At 42.9% G+C, this 17,356-nt stretch overlaps 1 protein-coding gene across 1 annotated transcript in view; it reads left to right on the top strand.

The window, feature by feature from the left end:
- Positions 1 to 10,934, top strand: part of STK3 (serine/threonine kinase 3) — a 294,468-nt gene extending 283,534 nt beyond the window's left edge. The window contains exon 11 of the mRNA XM_090040412.1: positions 7,675 to 10,934. Within this exon, the coding sequence (XP_089896538.1) occupies positions 7,675 to 7,833 (159 nt within the window). The 3' untranslated portion in view covers positions 7,834 to 10,934. The remainder of the gene's footprint in view (positions 1 to 7,674) is intronic.
- Positions 10,935 to 17,356: the final 6,422 nt, after the last annotated feature.

Raw genomic sequence — 17,356 nt, 5'->3', positions numbered from 1 at the left:
TTCATAATGTTTTGTCCAGTGATTTTGAAATTAGAATAGATACAGCAGTAATATAGAGCTTGACATTACACAATGGATCTAGTGATATGCCTAGGATGAAAGCTGGTGGCTTGGAGATAGATGTAGTGGTTAGATGAATTCTAATACAGTGTGGTGGTGACACAGCCATTGCAGAGTTTCACAGTGGTAACTGTGCTCTAAGCTTTACATTAGAATTGTACTTGCTCTGATCCCATCAACTGGGTTGAACTCTCCCAGGATCTGTTAATATTATTGTTAATTAATTATAATATAATTAATACAATATAATACAATATAATTAATTATTATTAATAATATTAATATTAATATTAATGTGATTAAAACTGTAGCCACTTAGACCTGGTACAATAGCAATCCTGTGACAAGAACAAGAGAATCCCTCTGGTCATTACATGTCCCAGCTTGAACATCTTAGACCAGTAGGAGCCAACCTTTGTGGCAGGTGTGCCAAAATTAGTCCTGCACCTTCCCTATGTACCACTCTGATCCCATTCCCCTTCCTGATTTGGTGCTCTGCTTTCTGCTTCTTGCCCTGTATGCTACTATACTGCTTTCCCCCTCCCTGATATGCTCCATGCCACACATACAGGCTGCCTGCGCCACTTGTGGTATACAGGTTGCAGGTTGGCCAGACCTGCCTGAGATGCACCACAAATGACCCTCCCCCCCACGCGTCCCCCCACCCCCTCGGGTGGAAAATTATGACTACCTCAAGGTAGATTTTGGGATAGAGAGCTCCCATCTTATCAGCAACTCCCCCCCTCCCCCAACCTCAAATGGCATTTCTCCATCAACAAATTACCTAACTTCTGTTCTCACCGGGCTATGCTACAGATCAGATGCCAGTTGTGCATCCTCATCAATACAAGCCACATCATCTTTGAACCAAACAATACAAATGACAACTTCCATGGTTTATGTACATGCTCCTCCACCAATGTCTTATGCTATCATCTGCTTACATTGCCTCTCTGCTGTTGGCCAGATGGGGCAGTTCCTACATAAAAGAATGAAGACCCTGAGAAAGAAGAGAGGGTTGTTAAAACTTGTGGAAAGAGAAGGGCTTAGAAGGGGTCAGGTAGATTATAATAAACCATCAAGTCAAGTGACTATTGGTGTTATCTGATTTGAAATGTTGCTGCCACTTCCAAGCAGTTGGTTTTAAACTTTGGGTAGAACCAGGAATCAAATGGAGTGCAAATGCACCAGTGCACCTCTCATGGATCCACCCCTAACTCCACAGGTACTTGAGGTAGGACTTGTTGGCTTTTACCCTGTAGCTAAAAGGATCTCTCCTGGGACAAAGCATTTAATTCTGGGATCCTATAGATGTAAAAGCCCATTCTCCCACTTTTAAGTATCCGTGAAGACACCAGATAACACTTTTTCCCAGGACAATTGGGGCTAATTGGAGTTAATTGTCTTTCAAGCTGCACCAGTAAGTCACTGTTCTGGGCTTGTTTTGATGCAGGTCAAGGCATGCAACAGTCAGGAAGTCTGGTATCCTACAGGCTAAAAACAGAATAAAACGCTCAGTCATGGGAGAAATTCAACTGTTTTTAGCAAATTACTGAGCTCCTATAGTTTATAAGCCTTTAGAAAGCTATCAAAATGTAATTTAAGACTTTTGGATTTCCTGTGGTCTTCATGGCTGAATACATACAAACTCTTTCCCTTCCTGCTGAGGTTGCTAGCCTTAGGAAATTTTCAACAGCAGTCTGTATGGTAAATTATTTATGGCAGTTTCAATTGTGAACTGCTTGCAGTTAGAACTAAAGTAAGAGCATCTGATTCTGTCACTTGGAGAGTTATTCTCAAAGTGTCCACTATTTAGGTAAAGTTAGTTAGTATCTTGCACAAATAATGTTGCTTTTCCACTCAGTTGCAATACTTGAACAAGATTAGAATGGTTTCCATTTCATATACAAACGGCATGTCTACATGAGATGTATCAATGAACATTAGCCTAAGCTAATGCATATTATAGGTATGCATCTACCCGTGTGCACCCTTAATGTGCATTAACTTAGGCTAATTGCACCTAAATTTGATACCTGCAAATATCAAATTTAGGTTCAGTTAGTTAATGCACATTAATGCACATGTAGACATGACCCACCACTAACTTTAGTGCCAAATCCCTTCACATGTAGACACTTGCCAAAAATCGCTTAATACACATTAAAATTAATTGCATTTAAATGAACTTCTAGATGTGCCCAAAGAGTATTTTTGATTGCAGATTAGCTGCTCAAAGAAGTTTGTTTTTATCAGTTAATAAAGCTTAGTAACAATGGGCTCAATTCAACAGAAAACAGGATTTCTGCCGAATTCTGCATAAATGTTGTTAATGATGATGGTAATCTTGATGAGAGTGCCTTACTATGCCTTCCTCATTTCAACTCCAGGTTTTGCTAATCAGTCACTTAAGTCAAGGAAAATTTCATGAAATGTCTGTAGCAATTTAGAAAGGAAAAAAACTGTTTAAAAAACCTCCATGAGACATCAATAATCTGTTAAAAATAACATGCCACGCTGCATACTCCATTGTGATGGATGCAATATGTGTTAGTTCCAAAATTACTGTATTTACTCAAACCCAAGATGAGATTTTTTTTTTTCACCAAAGAATATGGGGGGTTGCAGGGGAAGGGAAGCCTCATCTTAGTTTGAGTACTGGTTGAGGGAGGCAGTAGCTTAGCTCCAGATTCAGCCCTGGCCTCACCATGGTTATGCAGTGGGAGAGGAGGTTATGGGCAGAGGAGTGAGGTGTAGATTGTGAAATCCGGGTGAGGGAAGGGGACAGTGGAGGAAGACCCTAGGTAGAGTTTGGGGACATGAAGGGGAAATCCATGGGTGGAGGGGGGAGATCCATGGTGGGGAAAGGGGAGTATAAGGGAGACCCCACAGTTGGCCCTTCCCATATCTCCGCCTAGCTTACCTTATACTTTGGGTCTGGCCCTGGCTGAACTGGAGCTGTTGCTGCCACTTGTTTTGCTTGGCTGGGTGGAATGGGGTTACCATCATTATCTCCCCTGGAGCCAGGGCCTGAGCTACCCTGTAGGTAAGCAGCAGTGAGGAACAGGAGGTTGGGAGGGTGGCAGATACTGAAGGGGGATGGGCAGCAAGGTGAGGGGGCAGGCACTGGAAATAGGCAGCAAGGGAGCAGGCACAGTTATGGGTGAGCAAGGGGTTGGATGGCACAAGAGGGTCATGGGGGCAAGTAGCAGGGATGCCAGGCACCAAGGGGGGCAAGGGGCAGGAGGGCAAGGGGCAGGGGTCTGGTTCCTTCCCCTTGCTGCTGCTTTCCCTGCCACAGTTGTTGGTAGGATGAATTTAAGATGACTGATAATTAGGTTGTATACATAGAATATTTTAACAGATTTATAATTTTCCATGTATAGAATCTAATTGTTGGGGAGGTCATCTTAAATTCAAAAATCACCTTGGATTTGAGTAAATGCAGTAATTACATTTTACATATTTATTTTAGGAAAGGGAATGAATTACATAACATTTTCTCACATAATCTTTTATTAGATGCCCCATGCAGCATTGCTTGCATGAAAATCCAGTGAGCCATTTTTTGCTTGAGATCACATTTTATTGCACTTCAACAGCTTCACAACACTTCTGTAACACAGAATCCTGACTGTATCACGCTTCCTTACTGTAAGAGCTTTACAGCACTTCCGTATATACAACATTCCTGGTTTTGTTACTCAAGTCAGCAATCACTGCAAATTGGAAGTTATCTGGGTGTGAGATGCTGGAAGCAGGCACATACAGTTGTCCATGGGTAAAGACAGGATGCCAAAAGAACACTCATACTTTTTTTAATGTTTGGCCTTGGGTTTAATTGATGGTCATGCTAAATACCACCTGCACAGGGAGCTGTTGACGTGTCCATGTGAATGGAAATGTGTTGTCAGGCGGTTTCAGTACTATCCAAGGAATTAGTACTGGTCTTTCTGATCCAACTATTTTTGCCTCAAGTGGTCTGCTGTTGATGATGGATTGTACCAATAGCCATGTTCCATTGCACTGACCATCCTTAGGGGCAAGGTTTCACAAAAGCAGATGAGCATCCCAGGCTTAAGGTGAAGCTGATGTGGAGGCAAACCTGACATTTCCATGGAATCAGGTACTCAATTGGCACAGCCATAACATTTCATCCTCTGAAAGGGCATCTTCACTTGTACAAATCTATTCTTGGGCTGGAAATTTTGCCACAATGGTAGTGTTGATCTCCTGTACAACAGAGCAGTGTGGCGCCAGAATAGCTCTTTCAGGTGTCCATCCTAGATTTTTATAATTATCCAATAGATTTGGAAAATATCAATTCTGCCATTTCTGAGAGATCTAGAGGCATGCATAATGATTTTTGAATGAACCAAGGAAGCTTATTAGGGGGGAGAATGCTGTTTACCACTGTTGGATGTAATGGCTTAATTATGTGGTGTCTTTGTAGAGTCCTGTAAACATTAATACAGGGGTAGGCAACCCCCGGCACGGTTGCCAGGATGTGGCACATGAAGGCATTTTGTTTGGCACACGCACCTTGGGGCAGAAGGCAGGGAGGGGCTGGGGCTGCACTGCCACAGCAATGATCAGGCCTCTTGCTGCTCCTCCCCCACTGTCCACCCTGGCACACCAACATCTTACAAGCCGAGTTTGCGGGTGTTTTCGGGACATTGTCCAAAAACATTGCCAACCCCTGCACTAATACAATATCTTTTATTTGGCCTTGGCAGTCTCCATGCACCTGGTATCAGACAAAAGATGTTCTTAAAAAAAAAAAAATCTTTTGTCTCTTTTTCACTTTGTCAATGGCCTGTTTTTGTTTATTTACTTTTTCCTTCTAATATCCAAAGCAGTATCCATTAATGCAGATGTGTATGTATTCCAATGGCTTGGATCCCTTGGGTGACATGACTGAGATCATTCTGACATTCCTCATTTTTTGGATCTGGAAATTCACTTTCTTTACATCTGTAGTTTCCAGCCCATCTGTCTATGGTCTTTAATGTGCATTCAGGTCTGTTTACTGGCTCTGTTCCTTGATTGAAATTTAGATAAAAAGTACCCATCACATTCCTCTCTGGCTACGTGTACAAAATCTTTTAAAAAACAGAATAATTAGTTGGACATTTTCAAACCATACATAAACATACATGGATCCAAGATCTTTTTGGTGTCTTTATAATGATTATTTAGAGGGATTGTGAAGGTCCAGGGTTGATTGTGAAGACCTCATCAGGAACTGTCGTGAGATAAAGAAAACCAGTGGGTCTCATTGCTCTACTTCCTGCTTGTCATTCATAGGAGTGAGTTTGGCAAGCCTGTCTGGATGATAAGCTCTCCACACTGTACTGTGACTACACTCTGATAAAATGTCCATCCCAGGCTTGACCCTGAAAGAATGTCTGTATTGAAATGTGCTTTTAATATACCAGTGCCATTAACAACCGATGAAAGAATGAAACAGGATGTGAACAAACATTATGCTCAACAGCCTTAAAAGGGCAAAAGGAGTTGCTACTTGGGATCATAATATCATCTGTTAGGATGTAACTGTTATATCAGTCTGCTCTCAGAGCCTCACAGGTGAGCTAAATCACTGTAACTTTACCCTTACATGAAATAGGCTTACAGTTAGAAGGGTTTGCTACTTTCGGGTATACTGTATTTACACCCAGAGCCTGCTTCTATCTAAACAGAAACATGTTTTCCTGCGGAGGCCTAATATTCATAACTGTTTCCTTGTCAACTTCTTGGAAGTCTCCTAAGGCTACAGGTATCCTATACCTGGTGCCCTCTAAAGAAATGGCAAGCTGTACTAATTTTATACTAACACAAGGTGCTTTGTCCTTCTGTAGGTATGGAGCTTGCAGCTGGCTTTGCCGTAACCAGTTGCTCTGTCTGTGAAAAAGAATATCAAGAAACTTTAATGTGAAAACAGTTGTGCACAAAAAGTTGCTTATTTTCTTGTCAAGTGTCTCTGGTTTCTGTCAGTGTTTTTAATGAATTCCTGATCTCAGTTTCTCTGTATTTAATTAAAGTTCTGACACTCAATTTTTAGTTTACTACTATGTATGATGTAGTTTGTTAGTACTATTTGTAACATAGGGATTTGGACAGTGTATAGTAATAACAGGGTTACTAATTTGCGTGCTTCAGATGCTGATAGAAATAGAGCTCAAAAGTAATATTTTATTCCCCAAGGAAAATGGATCAGACTGTGTTGATGGAAAATTGCCCTGGATTCATGAACTCAATATTGACTCATTAGCAGGTTGATTCAGAAAATATGTTTTCATTTTTTCCTGATGGAGGCAATTGCTAGGTGTTATATTTGTTTAATATGACTGAATATTTACCAACAAAGTATGGATACAACCTCATTAAGATGTGGCTTTGGATAATCTATGTAATTCCTTCTGCCGTATGAATTTTGGTGATAATATTCACAATCAGTGAAGTGCTGTTGGAACACGAAAAGGACTTAATAAGTACCTTGCCACCTGGGGAAACATAAAGCAATAAACATTAACTTCACTGTCATTTGTTTTCAGGTTTGAAACCATGGATTCCTTCCCACACCACAGGTGGGGAAGTGGTGCCTGTAGTGCCCATTGGGTGGCAAAAACGCAGCTTTGACTATTCATAGCAACCAACATCCAAATTAGTCAATTTCTTTGTAGTCTCATTATTATTAATTTGTATATAGCTTCTAAGCAATTAATGAACTGCTTAACATTTTGTGAAAATGTTAATTTGCTTTTTGGAAAGAAAACAGCTTGCTTACTAATTCCTTTCCATGAATTCAGGTTGTTTCATAGAGCATTTATACAGTCTGGCAATTTGCTGAAGAAGGTATGGCAGTGATCCACTGAATAATTTAAGACCGTTATAATACTTTTCAGAAAATACCTTCAAAGTTCTGTCATAGCATTATGTATAGATCCTAGTAGTTGGGACTAAAAATCAACAAGTTGTATTTGCTTACATAGCATAATAGCCCAGAATACCATAATATCCATATAATTAAACCAATAAATTGGCATGCTTACTTTTTGGAGCCTAACTAATATAACAGTAGCCACATATCTATTTGTGATCTTTTTCCAGGGTTCATAGCATGTGTAAGCAGGCTTGGGTTTTTTCCCATGCTGGTATGTTATTTATATAGAGTAATGGTGCCCAACCTTTTGGTCCCATGGGGCAGATGATGGTGCAGGGTCAGTTTGCAGGCTAGATCAGGCTTCCAAACCCTTTGTGGCCCTGTCTGCTGGGATTAGGCCCTGCATCACCCCAAGGCATTTGGCCTCTGCTGCCTGACCTAGTATGTAGGTCCACACCACTGGATCCACAGGTCTCCCCACCAGTCTGCAAATTTAGCAGCAGGAGTGCAGCATTTAACACTGCCAACCACTCCCTGCTTACCCCCCGGCCGCTATGTTTCCAGACCTCTGATGGCCAGGTGATGATATAGAGTGCTTTTCCTTTTTTTTACACTTTAGAAAGGTAAATTAAACAATTATATGAAAAGATACCAGCATGTTTGTTGTTCTTAGAGGTAATTGTATTAAATAGGGGTTATTCATGTTCTTTTGTTTGTTTGGTTTACAGTTAAAGAACCTAAGTTTAGAAGAATTACAAATGAGGCTAAAAGCTCTGGACCCCATGATGGAACGAGAAATTGAAGAGCTTCGTCAAAGATACACAGCCAAGAGGCAACCTATCCTTGACGCAATGGATGCAAAGAAACGGAGGCAGCAGAATTTCTGAATGTGTTTTACCCCCAAAGAAAATGTAGCTAATTGACATGGACTCTGGTAAATTGTGAATCAGAAGGAATTCTATCTTTACAAGTTGTCTTTAATTTTAAATTGTGCTTTACAACCAAGCAAAGTTGGAGCACTGGAAGAACAGATGAGGAATTATGCAAAGACAGTGGAAAACATGTAAACACTTCTGTGCATTTACCACTCTTCTGTTTTCAGACCTTCAATGTAATGGAAGTTTATCTTGTTTCTTTTTTTATCCCTTTCTGTTGTATAGTGGTAATTATGTGCTGTACATTGGAATCTGTGTTTAGAGCACCTGAAAGACTTAGAAGTAATTTTTCATAGCGCAACACTACCGGGCCTTATGTTGCAATATATTTTCCTCCCATTTACTAGCATATTTATTATATACTCTTAGGTTATTCTATTTATTGTAAAGCCCATTTGTGTATTAAAGAATTGGGGAAAGGGAAGTTAGGATAGTTATGGTGGAGAGTAGAGTCATATTGGTTAACATTGGTGTATGAAGTACTTCAAGAAAGGCTCACCACAATATTGTGTTTCAGAGTCCCAGTTTAGGACAGCATCCCAGTTCAGGAGAATACTTAAGCACATAGTCAAATCCTATTGAAGTCAATAGGTGTAAAGCATATGCTTCAAGTTAAGCACATGCTCTGTTACTGTCCTGAATCAGGGGCTGTGGCTGTAAATGAGCAATACAGTTGCTACATTAGAAAACATTTGTGTGGGGTACATTGCTGCTGCCTTTATTCATGTTGAGTGCTCTCTTACTACACAGTGAAACAAGTGCCTACTCAGTTTTAATTTTTCTATGGTGCAGGATAAGCAATAATTCAAGTCAAACCTGTTGTATAAATCTCTAGTTGCCATTGCAGTTCTTATAGTCTTATCAGTTTTAAACATCCTTTTGTGCCGTAGATGTATAATGAAGCAACTTCTACACATTTTGGCCAGCATTTTGATTTTTTTACCTGTTTGTAGGGTGGGTGGGACTTGACTGGGTGTTTCTTCTTTGTTTGTGTCGTATTGCAGTCATGTAGGTGTAAGGGGCACTAGTTTAAAAGCCAAAGAAAATCAGTGGAAAACCTGTACCCTTTGAATAAGTCCAAAAAAGAAAAGTTTTTTGTAGTGGCCTTAAAGGTGCAATCTTGCATTGGCTAAACCCCAAATTAGCCATATTCTTCTGTGGTAGTTTTCAGTGCATATTAAACATAGCATCAAGCTCTTAATACCTTTGACTTCCTTTGTTTGTATCATCTGTATATCTGATAGGTGAAATGACCACATTGAAATAAATACACCAAACTCATTTGTATGAAAATGTGATCCACTTGCTGACCTTTCTACTGTGTTACTATTAATATCTTTACAGTTTTTTACCTTTCCTTTCCTTAACTGATATTCACATTTCTTTAAAGAAGACAGCCAAAATTATCATTACTTGCAAACTGAGGCTGTAAAAATCTTAATGGTGACTACTGTATGGGCATCTTGTGTTACGCATTTTCTGGAAGTTTTTAAACATCTCATACCTCTTAACATTTACTGTAATCACACATGGACCATACATACTGAACAGTGCAGACTTCCGAAACCAGGCATTCTTTTTTAAAGCTGAAACACAGAAAACAACACTTTTAAGCAAACTGGCCTTTTTGTAACTGTACTGGGACCAATTTTTATTCTGTAGTTGTATATGGCAATTGTTATGTAAACATGTGCATGTGCATGCATGTTTAACTCCAGCATGTAAATCACAAAGTCAAATAAATTTTAAACTGTCCAGGTTAGAACAGCTGACCCTCAGACTTCCAAAAGTTCTTTAAAATATGAACAACCTTTGTAAAAAGGGAGGGAAGTAACCCTTAGAAATCTATGAAACCTACTGTAAACCAAGATGCACAAACTTTTACTGCCCAAAATGTATGCAAACAATGAAGTAAAAGTAAGATTAAAACTAAGGTAATAGTTTATTAAAAAAAAAAAAAAGTACCAACACAAAGCAGTCAATATGGAGCTGCTGTTTAAAAATCACTTACAAAGTTTGGCTTCATTGCTTTTACAAAGACATTGATGTTGACATACAGAACCAGAAATATAATATATGGAAAGCATAAACTCATCAGGAAGGAAAGAGCCTAATTTGACTTTTCCGGGTTTTTCTCCTAAGTAAAATGATACTGTTAATTGCACCCCCTTTGCAACTTTACCTTTCTTTTCCGTACTCTTTCACAATTGCAAAGATAAGCATCCTTTGGTTGTGAAAAATATAGGTTCATGATGACATTTTTCATATTCAGTGCCTTCTGGAAAAATCTGTAATTTAGTGCATAATGTGTGACATAGTTACTCAGAGAGACCAGTAGACAGATTAGCAACCTAACAGTGACATTGGGAAGGTAAAGGGCATTGCTTGTTCTCTGCTGTTGAATCTAACTGCAGCTTGCCTTTCTTTCTAAATGAAGCAACCCAGCTGAATTTTACATAAGCACATGCAAGTTCACACCATATGACAGGAGAAGAATCCAAAAGTCATAGTGAAAATTGAGACTGTAAACCACTTACAACAAGGGAATTAAAGGCTTCTAAGATACAGTAATATAGATAGATGAAGGCAGTTTTTGTTACAAAATGAATGCATCCCAGTCAATATAAGCTAATAACTCTGTTGTCTTATGCCATGCTCACAGTAGTCAATAGACTTGCATTAATTTCATTGGGCATTGGCTAAGGCCCTTAGTTACATGCAAGGGGTAAAGTCTAAACATAGATTTTATGTTAGAAATGGATGCTTTAACACTTTTCTTTCTCCTATTTATTTGCTGATCATATCATCCATGTTTATGGCCACACTTAACTTTGTTGAAGGATGAGCATCTCTGTAACGGAAAACAGCACAACAATTATAGAATCACAACTTGCGGTAAATCTAGTAGAACTACTGATGCATTAACCTTCAGTAAGGCTTTTAACTCAGCATTTTCTTTCCATTATGTGTATTCAAGTTTAGTAAGCAAAAAAACTCTGAAAAAAATCAATACTTCTTGTCAATTGTTTGGAATAAAAAGTTATTTTTCACTTCTGATTGTTGCCATATTATTTATTCAAACCAATGCTGAGTCATATTAATAACAAGCTTTTACATTCATTGAGATGGTCTGTATTCAGTCACTCACATTTTATTTCCTTTTTAAAAAAATAATAGGGTCCTGATTTAGCAAGTACTGGACACATCACACTCTAAAGTTAGTCAGTGATACTCAGCACCCCTGAAAAACAAGTTAGGAAAGCATTAACTATCTTCAAGTACCCATGTAGCCCATATTTAGGAACCCCTAAATACAGCTGTGAGAGGTGGATAATATATTTAAGATAAAAATAGTAGGTCAGTGTGGGCCAAGAATCTGATTGTCTTGCTGAATTCTCGTCCTGGGAATTGAGTTTGTTTGTGGACCAATCCTCAGGGAAACTCAGCAGCTTCCTTGGATGTTCAAGAACTTCTGTTCCTAGGAAGATGAAAACACTCAGTACTTTTGAGGATCTACCCCATGGTACTCTGCAGTTGCAATGGGATTTGAGTGGGTAGAGATGATCTTCCAGAGAGAGCCACTATACTTAGCATCCCAAGCCTGACCGAAGTTCCATGTTCCCTTTCTTGCTTTTGCCCATGTTGATTCTATCATACCCAAGATGTTTTGTCCCTGTGGATCATAAATAACCATTGCAGGTGCAAGTAAATAACTATCCTAGGCTGTGTCTACACAAGATCATAGAATTATGCAATCATAGAAAGTTAGGGTTGGAAGGGACCTCAGAGGTCAGCTAGGCTAACCCCCTGTTCAAAGCCCCAACAAGATAATCCCAACCAAAGCTTTGTCTAGCCAGGTCTAAGAACCTCCCTCTCTGGGTAACCTGTTCCAGTGTTTTCATAGATTTCATAGACATCAGGGCTGGAAGGGACCTCGGAAGATCATCAAGTCCAGCCCCCTGCCCAAAGGGCAGGAAGTCAGCTGGGGCATAGGATCCCAGCAAGATAAGCATCCAATTTACTCTTGAAGGTGTTCAATGTAGGTGCTTGAACCACCTCCGATGGTAGGCTGTTCCAGACCTTGGGGGGTCGGACAGTAAAGAAATTCTTCCTTATGTCCAGCCTGAAACGGTCTCACAGTAGTTTATAACCGTTTGACCTCGTCATCCCTTAGGGCGCTCTGGTGAACAGACGTTCCCCCAGATCCTGGTGGTCACCCCTGATAAACTTACAGGTGGCCATCAGATCACCCCTGAGCTGCGCTTTTCTAGGCTAAAGAGCCCCATGGCTCTCAGCCTGTCGTCTTAAGGTCTGTTTTCCTGACCTCTGATCATGTGTGGCTCTTCTCTGGTCTCTCTCAAGCTTCTCCACATCCTTTTTGAATTGTGGAGCCCAAAACTGGACGCAATACTCCAGCTGCGGCCTCACCAAGGCCAAGTACAAAGGGGGAATGACGTCCTGGGATTTGCTTGAGAAGCATCTATGGATGCAAGCCAGCGTTGCTTTACTAGCTGCAGCATCACATTGCAGGCTCATGTTCATCTTGTGGTCAATGATGACCCCCAAGTCTCTTTCTTCCGTAGTGCTAGCCAGCGTAGCACTGCCAAGCCTATGAGCATGCTGCAGGTTTTTCCTCCCAAGGTGGAGAACCTTGCATTTTTTGGTGTTAAACACCATCAGGTTCTTGTCCTCCCATTTGCTGAGCCTGTCCAGGTCAGCCTGGTTCGCCCTCCTGTCTTCTGGTGTGGATGCTTTGCCCCAAAGTTTGGTGTCATCAGCGAGGGTTTTACAACCCTCCTAGTGAGAATTTTTTTCCTAATATCTAACCTAAACTTCCCTTGCTGCAACTTCAAACTGTTGCTCCTTTTTCTGTCATCTGCCACCACTGAGAACAGTCAAGCTCCATCCTCTTTTGAACCCCACTTCAGGTAGTTGAAGGTTGCTATTAAATCACCACTCAGGCTCCTCTTGTCTAGACTAATAAGCCCCGTTCCTTCAACCTCTCCTCAAAAGTCATGTCTCCCAGCCCCCAAACCATTTTTGTTGCCCTCTGTTGGACTCTTCAATTTGTCCACATCCTTCCTGTTGTGGGGGACCCAAAACTGAACATAGTATTACAGATGCAGCCTCACCAGTGCTGAATAGAGAGGAAGAATCACTTCCCTTGACCTACTGGCAACACCTACCAAATGCAGCCCAGTATGCGGTTAGCCTTTTTGGTAACAAGGGCACACTGCTGGCTCATATTCAGCTTACTGACCCCCAGGTCCTTTTCTGCAGAGCTGCTGTGTAGCCAGTCAGCTCCCAGCCTGTACTGGTGCATGGAATTCTTCCATCCTAAGTGCAGGACTTTGCACTTGTCCTTGTTGAACCTCATGAGATTCCTTTTGGTCTAATCCTCCAGTTTGTCTAGGTCACTCTGAAACCTAGCCCTACCCTCCAAAGTATGTACTACTCCCCCCACTTGATACCAGCTGCCAAGTAGACATCAAACCATTGATTATTAAACTCTGAGCCCAATGCTCCTGCCAGTTTTCTATCCACCTTGCAGTCCATTCATCCAGCCCGTACTTCCTTAGCTTGCCTGTGAGAATATTGTGGGGAGACGGTATCAAAAGCCTTGCTAAAATTGAGCACCACATCCACTGGTCTCCCTGCATCTGCAGTCAGTCATTTCATCATAGAAGGCAATCAGGTTGGTCAGGCATAACTTGCCCTTGGTGAATCCATGCTGACTGTTCCTAATCACCTTTTTAGTCTCCAAGCGCTTTGAGATGGATTCTTTGAGGATATGCTCCATGATTTTTCCAGGGACTGAGGTGAGGCTGACTGGTCTGTAGTTCCCTGGATCCTCCTTTTTCCCTTTCTTAAATATGGGCACTATGTTTGCACTTGTCTAGTCATCTGGGATCTCTCCTGATTGCCATGAGTTTTCCAAGATGATGGCCAATAGCTCTGCAGTTACATCAGCCAACTCAGCCCTCAGCACTCTCAGGTGCATCCCATCCAGCCCTATGGACTTGTATATGTCCAGCTTTTCTAAATAGTCCCTAACTTGTTCTTTTGCTGCTGCTCTCCTCCCCAGACTGTGCTGCCCAGTGTAGTAGTCTGGGAGCTGATCTTGCCTGTGAACACTGAGGCAAAACAGGCATTGAGCACTTCAGCCTTTTCTGTATCCACTCTCCCCCATTCACTAAGGGACCCACTCTTGCCCTGATCCTCTTCTTGCTATCAACATACATGGTGAAACCCTTCTTATCCCTTCCTAGTTGCAACTCCAATTGTGTTTTGGCCTTCCTGGCTTCATCCCTGCATGCCCAAGAAATGCTCTTATATTTTTCCCTACTTATTTGTCCAAGTTTCTACTTCTTACAAGCTTCCTTTATTATTTAGTTTATTGAAGAGTTCCCTGCTAAGCCAAGTGGTTCTTCTGCCATATTTGCTAGTTTTTCTGTGCATCAGGATGGTTTATTCCTGCACTCTCAGTAGGACTTCTTTAAAGTACAGCCAGCTCTCCTGGGCTCCACTCCCCCTCAGACTGGTTTCCCAGAGGATCCTGCCCATGAGTCCCCTGGGTGAGTTGAAGTCTGCTCTTCTGAAGTCCAGGGTCCTTACTCTGCTGCTCTCCATCCTTCCTTTCCTCAGGATCCTAAACTCGATCATCTTGTGGTCACTGCTGCCCAAGTTGCCATCCAATACTACATTCCCCACCAGTTCTTCCCTGTTTGTGAGCAGCAGGTCAAAAAGAACATGGCCCTTAGTTGGCTACTCCAGAACTTGCACCAGGAAGTTGTCCCCAACACTCTTCAAAACTTCCTGAATTGCTGGTGCACTTCTATACTGCCCTCCCAGCAGATGTCAGAGCGATTGAAGTCCCCTGTGAGAACCAGGGCTTGTGACTGTGAAACTTCCACTAGCTGTTTGAAGAAAGCCTCATCCACCACTTTCTCCTGGTCTGGTGGTCCATAACAGACCCGCACCACAACATCAGCCTTGTTGCTCTCTCCTCTAACCCTAACCCAGAGACTTTCAACGGACCTATCTCATTTCATACTGGAGCTCTGAGCAATCATATGGCTCTTTCATATACAGCGCAATTCCTCCTCTTCACCCCTACCTGTCCTTCCTGAACAGTTTGTACCCATCCACAACAGTGCTCCAGGCATGCGAGCTCCCACCAAGTCTCTCTCATTCCAGTCATGTCATTGTTCTGTGACTGTGCAAGGACTTCCAGTTCTTCCTGCTTGTTTCCCAGGCTCCGTGCGTTTGTATACAGGCACCTGAGGTAACTAATTGATTTCCCTGATTTCTCAGGAAGAATGAGAACACTGTGGCCCCCTCCTGCTTGCTCTTCCCCTGTGGCCCCCTCATGCATGCTCTTCATCCAGTTCTCCCACTTCCCCACTTACCTCCGGGCTTTGGTCTCCATCCACCAGTGAGCCTAGTTTAAAGCCCTCCTCACTAGGTTAGCAAGCCTGTCTGTGAAGATGCTTTTCCCTCTTTTCTTCAGCAATCCTTCTTCTCGAAACAACATCCCATGGTCAAAGAAGCCAAAGCCCTGATGGCAACACCATCTGTGTAGCAGGTATTGATCTGCAGGATGCACCTGCTCCTACCTGGCCCCTTTCCCTTGACAAAGTAAGATTTTAGTTGAAAAATACTGCAGAGTTGGTCTTAGAATCCCATGATAGAGGCCACTGTACTGGGTTTAAGGTGTTGAAAAATTGAAATCAGAACTACTTTCTGGTTGTTCAGTTTTAAAAGCATCACCCTTATTTTTCATTTATACTCCATTTTGGATTAGTGAACTGTTGGCTTTTTCTGCATCTTTAAAGTTCTAGAAACAGCAGATGGACACTGTGAAATATAATATGTCCTGGTAGAAGCCACTGTCTACCGGAGACCCTTGCCAATCGTGGGGGATGTGTTCTTGAGATCCCCACAAATGATAAAATCTGCAAATAAGGCACTGCATTCATGAACACAGTGCCCCCAGCAGCTGAGGGGAGGGGGCACGGCTGTGCTGGGAGCACGGGGGTGGCTGCGGGAGCACAGTGGCAGCAAACACTGAGCTCCCAAGGAGCTTCTGTATGTGTATTGAAGATATGGGTTCTGCATTTGTGAATATTTGAAACCCCAAATGCCAAACCCACGAATAGCGAGGATTTCCTGTATCATTTCTCTTGCAATATTTATTTCAGGCTTTTGGTCAAATGTATGAGCATACAAGTGGCTGAAAGGTAAGCTACAATATGAACTCAGTATCTTAGCTACTCTGCAGTTACTCTTGAACAATGGTAAACCCAAAGTAATTTGCCATTCAGTGGTCACGTCCACTGTGGTGCAACTGTGCAAATCACCAGAGTAGTTCAAACCCCTTTGAGACACTGCAAGACGCATGTGTGGGAACAAAAAAAAGTTCCTCATGCTGCATATTTGCAGTGTGGGGGCAAAATTTGACACCTGTATATCCAGGTATCTAAAAATACCCAAAGAGAAAAAAGCAGGGCCAGGCACAGTCTCAAACTGTTCCTTGAGGCAACCAGAGGCTTGGTCCTGCATAGAGATGCTCTAGTAGCCAGCCAGAGCATTTCAATGGCTGGTCCTTTCCCAGGTGCTGAAGCACACTGCCTGCCCATGTAGGGCAGCCAGTGGTGCAGGCTGCAGCAACTGGGACCAGGGCCCCATGCCAGGTAAATTGGGGTGGGGGGAGGGGACCATGGGGTGGCCACACCTGACCCCGACCCCCTGCTCCCTGATCAGTCCCCCAGCTTCTTTCTCTTTCACCTAGTTCCCTGATCTCTCCCCCAGCTTATCACTCCTTCCCTCAGCTCCCTGCTCACTTCCCCACTAGCCCCCCCCCCCGCCCCCCGCACAGCCCACGCTCACCACCTGTGGCAGTGACCACTGGGGCCGCTCAGGGCCTTCTGGCACAGCTCCCCCCATGTGGCATGGGGCAGCAGGGCTCAGCCCCAGCCACCTGGTACCTGCACTGCCATTGCCACTTCGTGCAGCTGCGGCCCCACTTGGCTGGGTGCTCTGTGATGTGGCGAGCTTTCAAACAGCTCAGGGCTGTGACCTGGGGCCCTGTATTGCTCACAGGAACTGCCTGCCATGCTGGGCCCTGTGTGCCATTGGACCAGGCCACTTCCATGCGTGCAGGGCCCAGCCTACCAAGCAAGCAGTCCCCATGAGTGGTGCAGGGCCCCGAGTCACAGCTCTGAGCTGCTCAAAAGCGTGTTGTGCCCTGACCTGCCCTGCCCTGCCCTGCCCTGCCAAGCGGGGCCACAACTGCATGGGTGCCAGCTAGCTGGGGCCCAGCCCCACTGCCCTGCTGGGGGGGAGGGGTGTGCAGGGAAGGAGCAGCCCATGTCTGTGTAGGGGGCTGCATGCTGTGGGGGGCAGGTTCCTACCCAACCTGAGCAGCCCCTCCTCACCCCTAAGGCTCACCTGGCTAACTAGTAACCCCATGTGG

The sequence above is a fragment of the Crocodylus siamensis genome, chromosome 3 (genome assembly GCF_052110815.1).
Source record: "Crocodylus siamensis isolate JL-2025a chromosome 3, ASM5211081v1, whole genome shotgun sequence".
Classification (NCBI taxonomy): Eukaryota; Metazoa; Chordata; order Crocodylia; family Crocodylidae; genus Crocodylus; species Crocodylus siamensis.
Note: the sequence above shows the minus strand (reverse complement) of the source record. Positions and strands in the feature narration are given on the sequence as shown.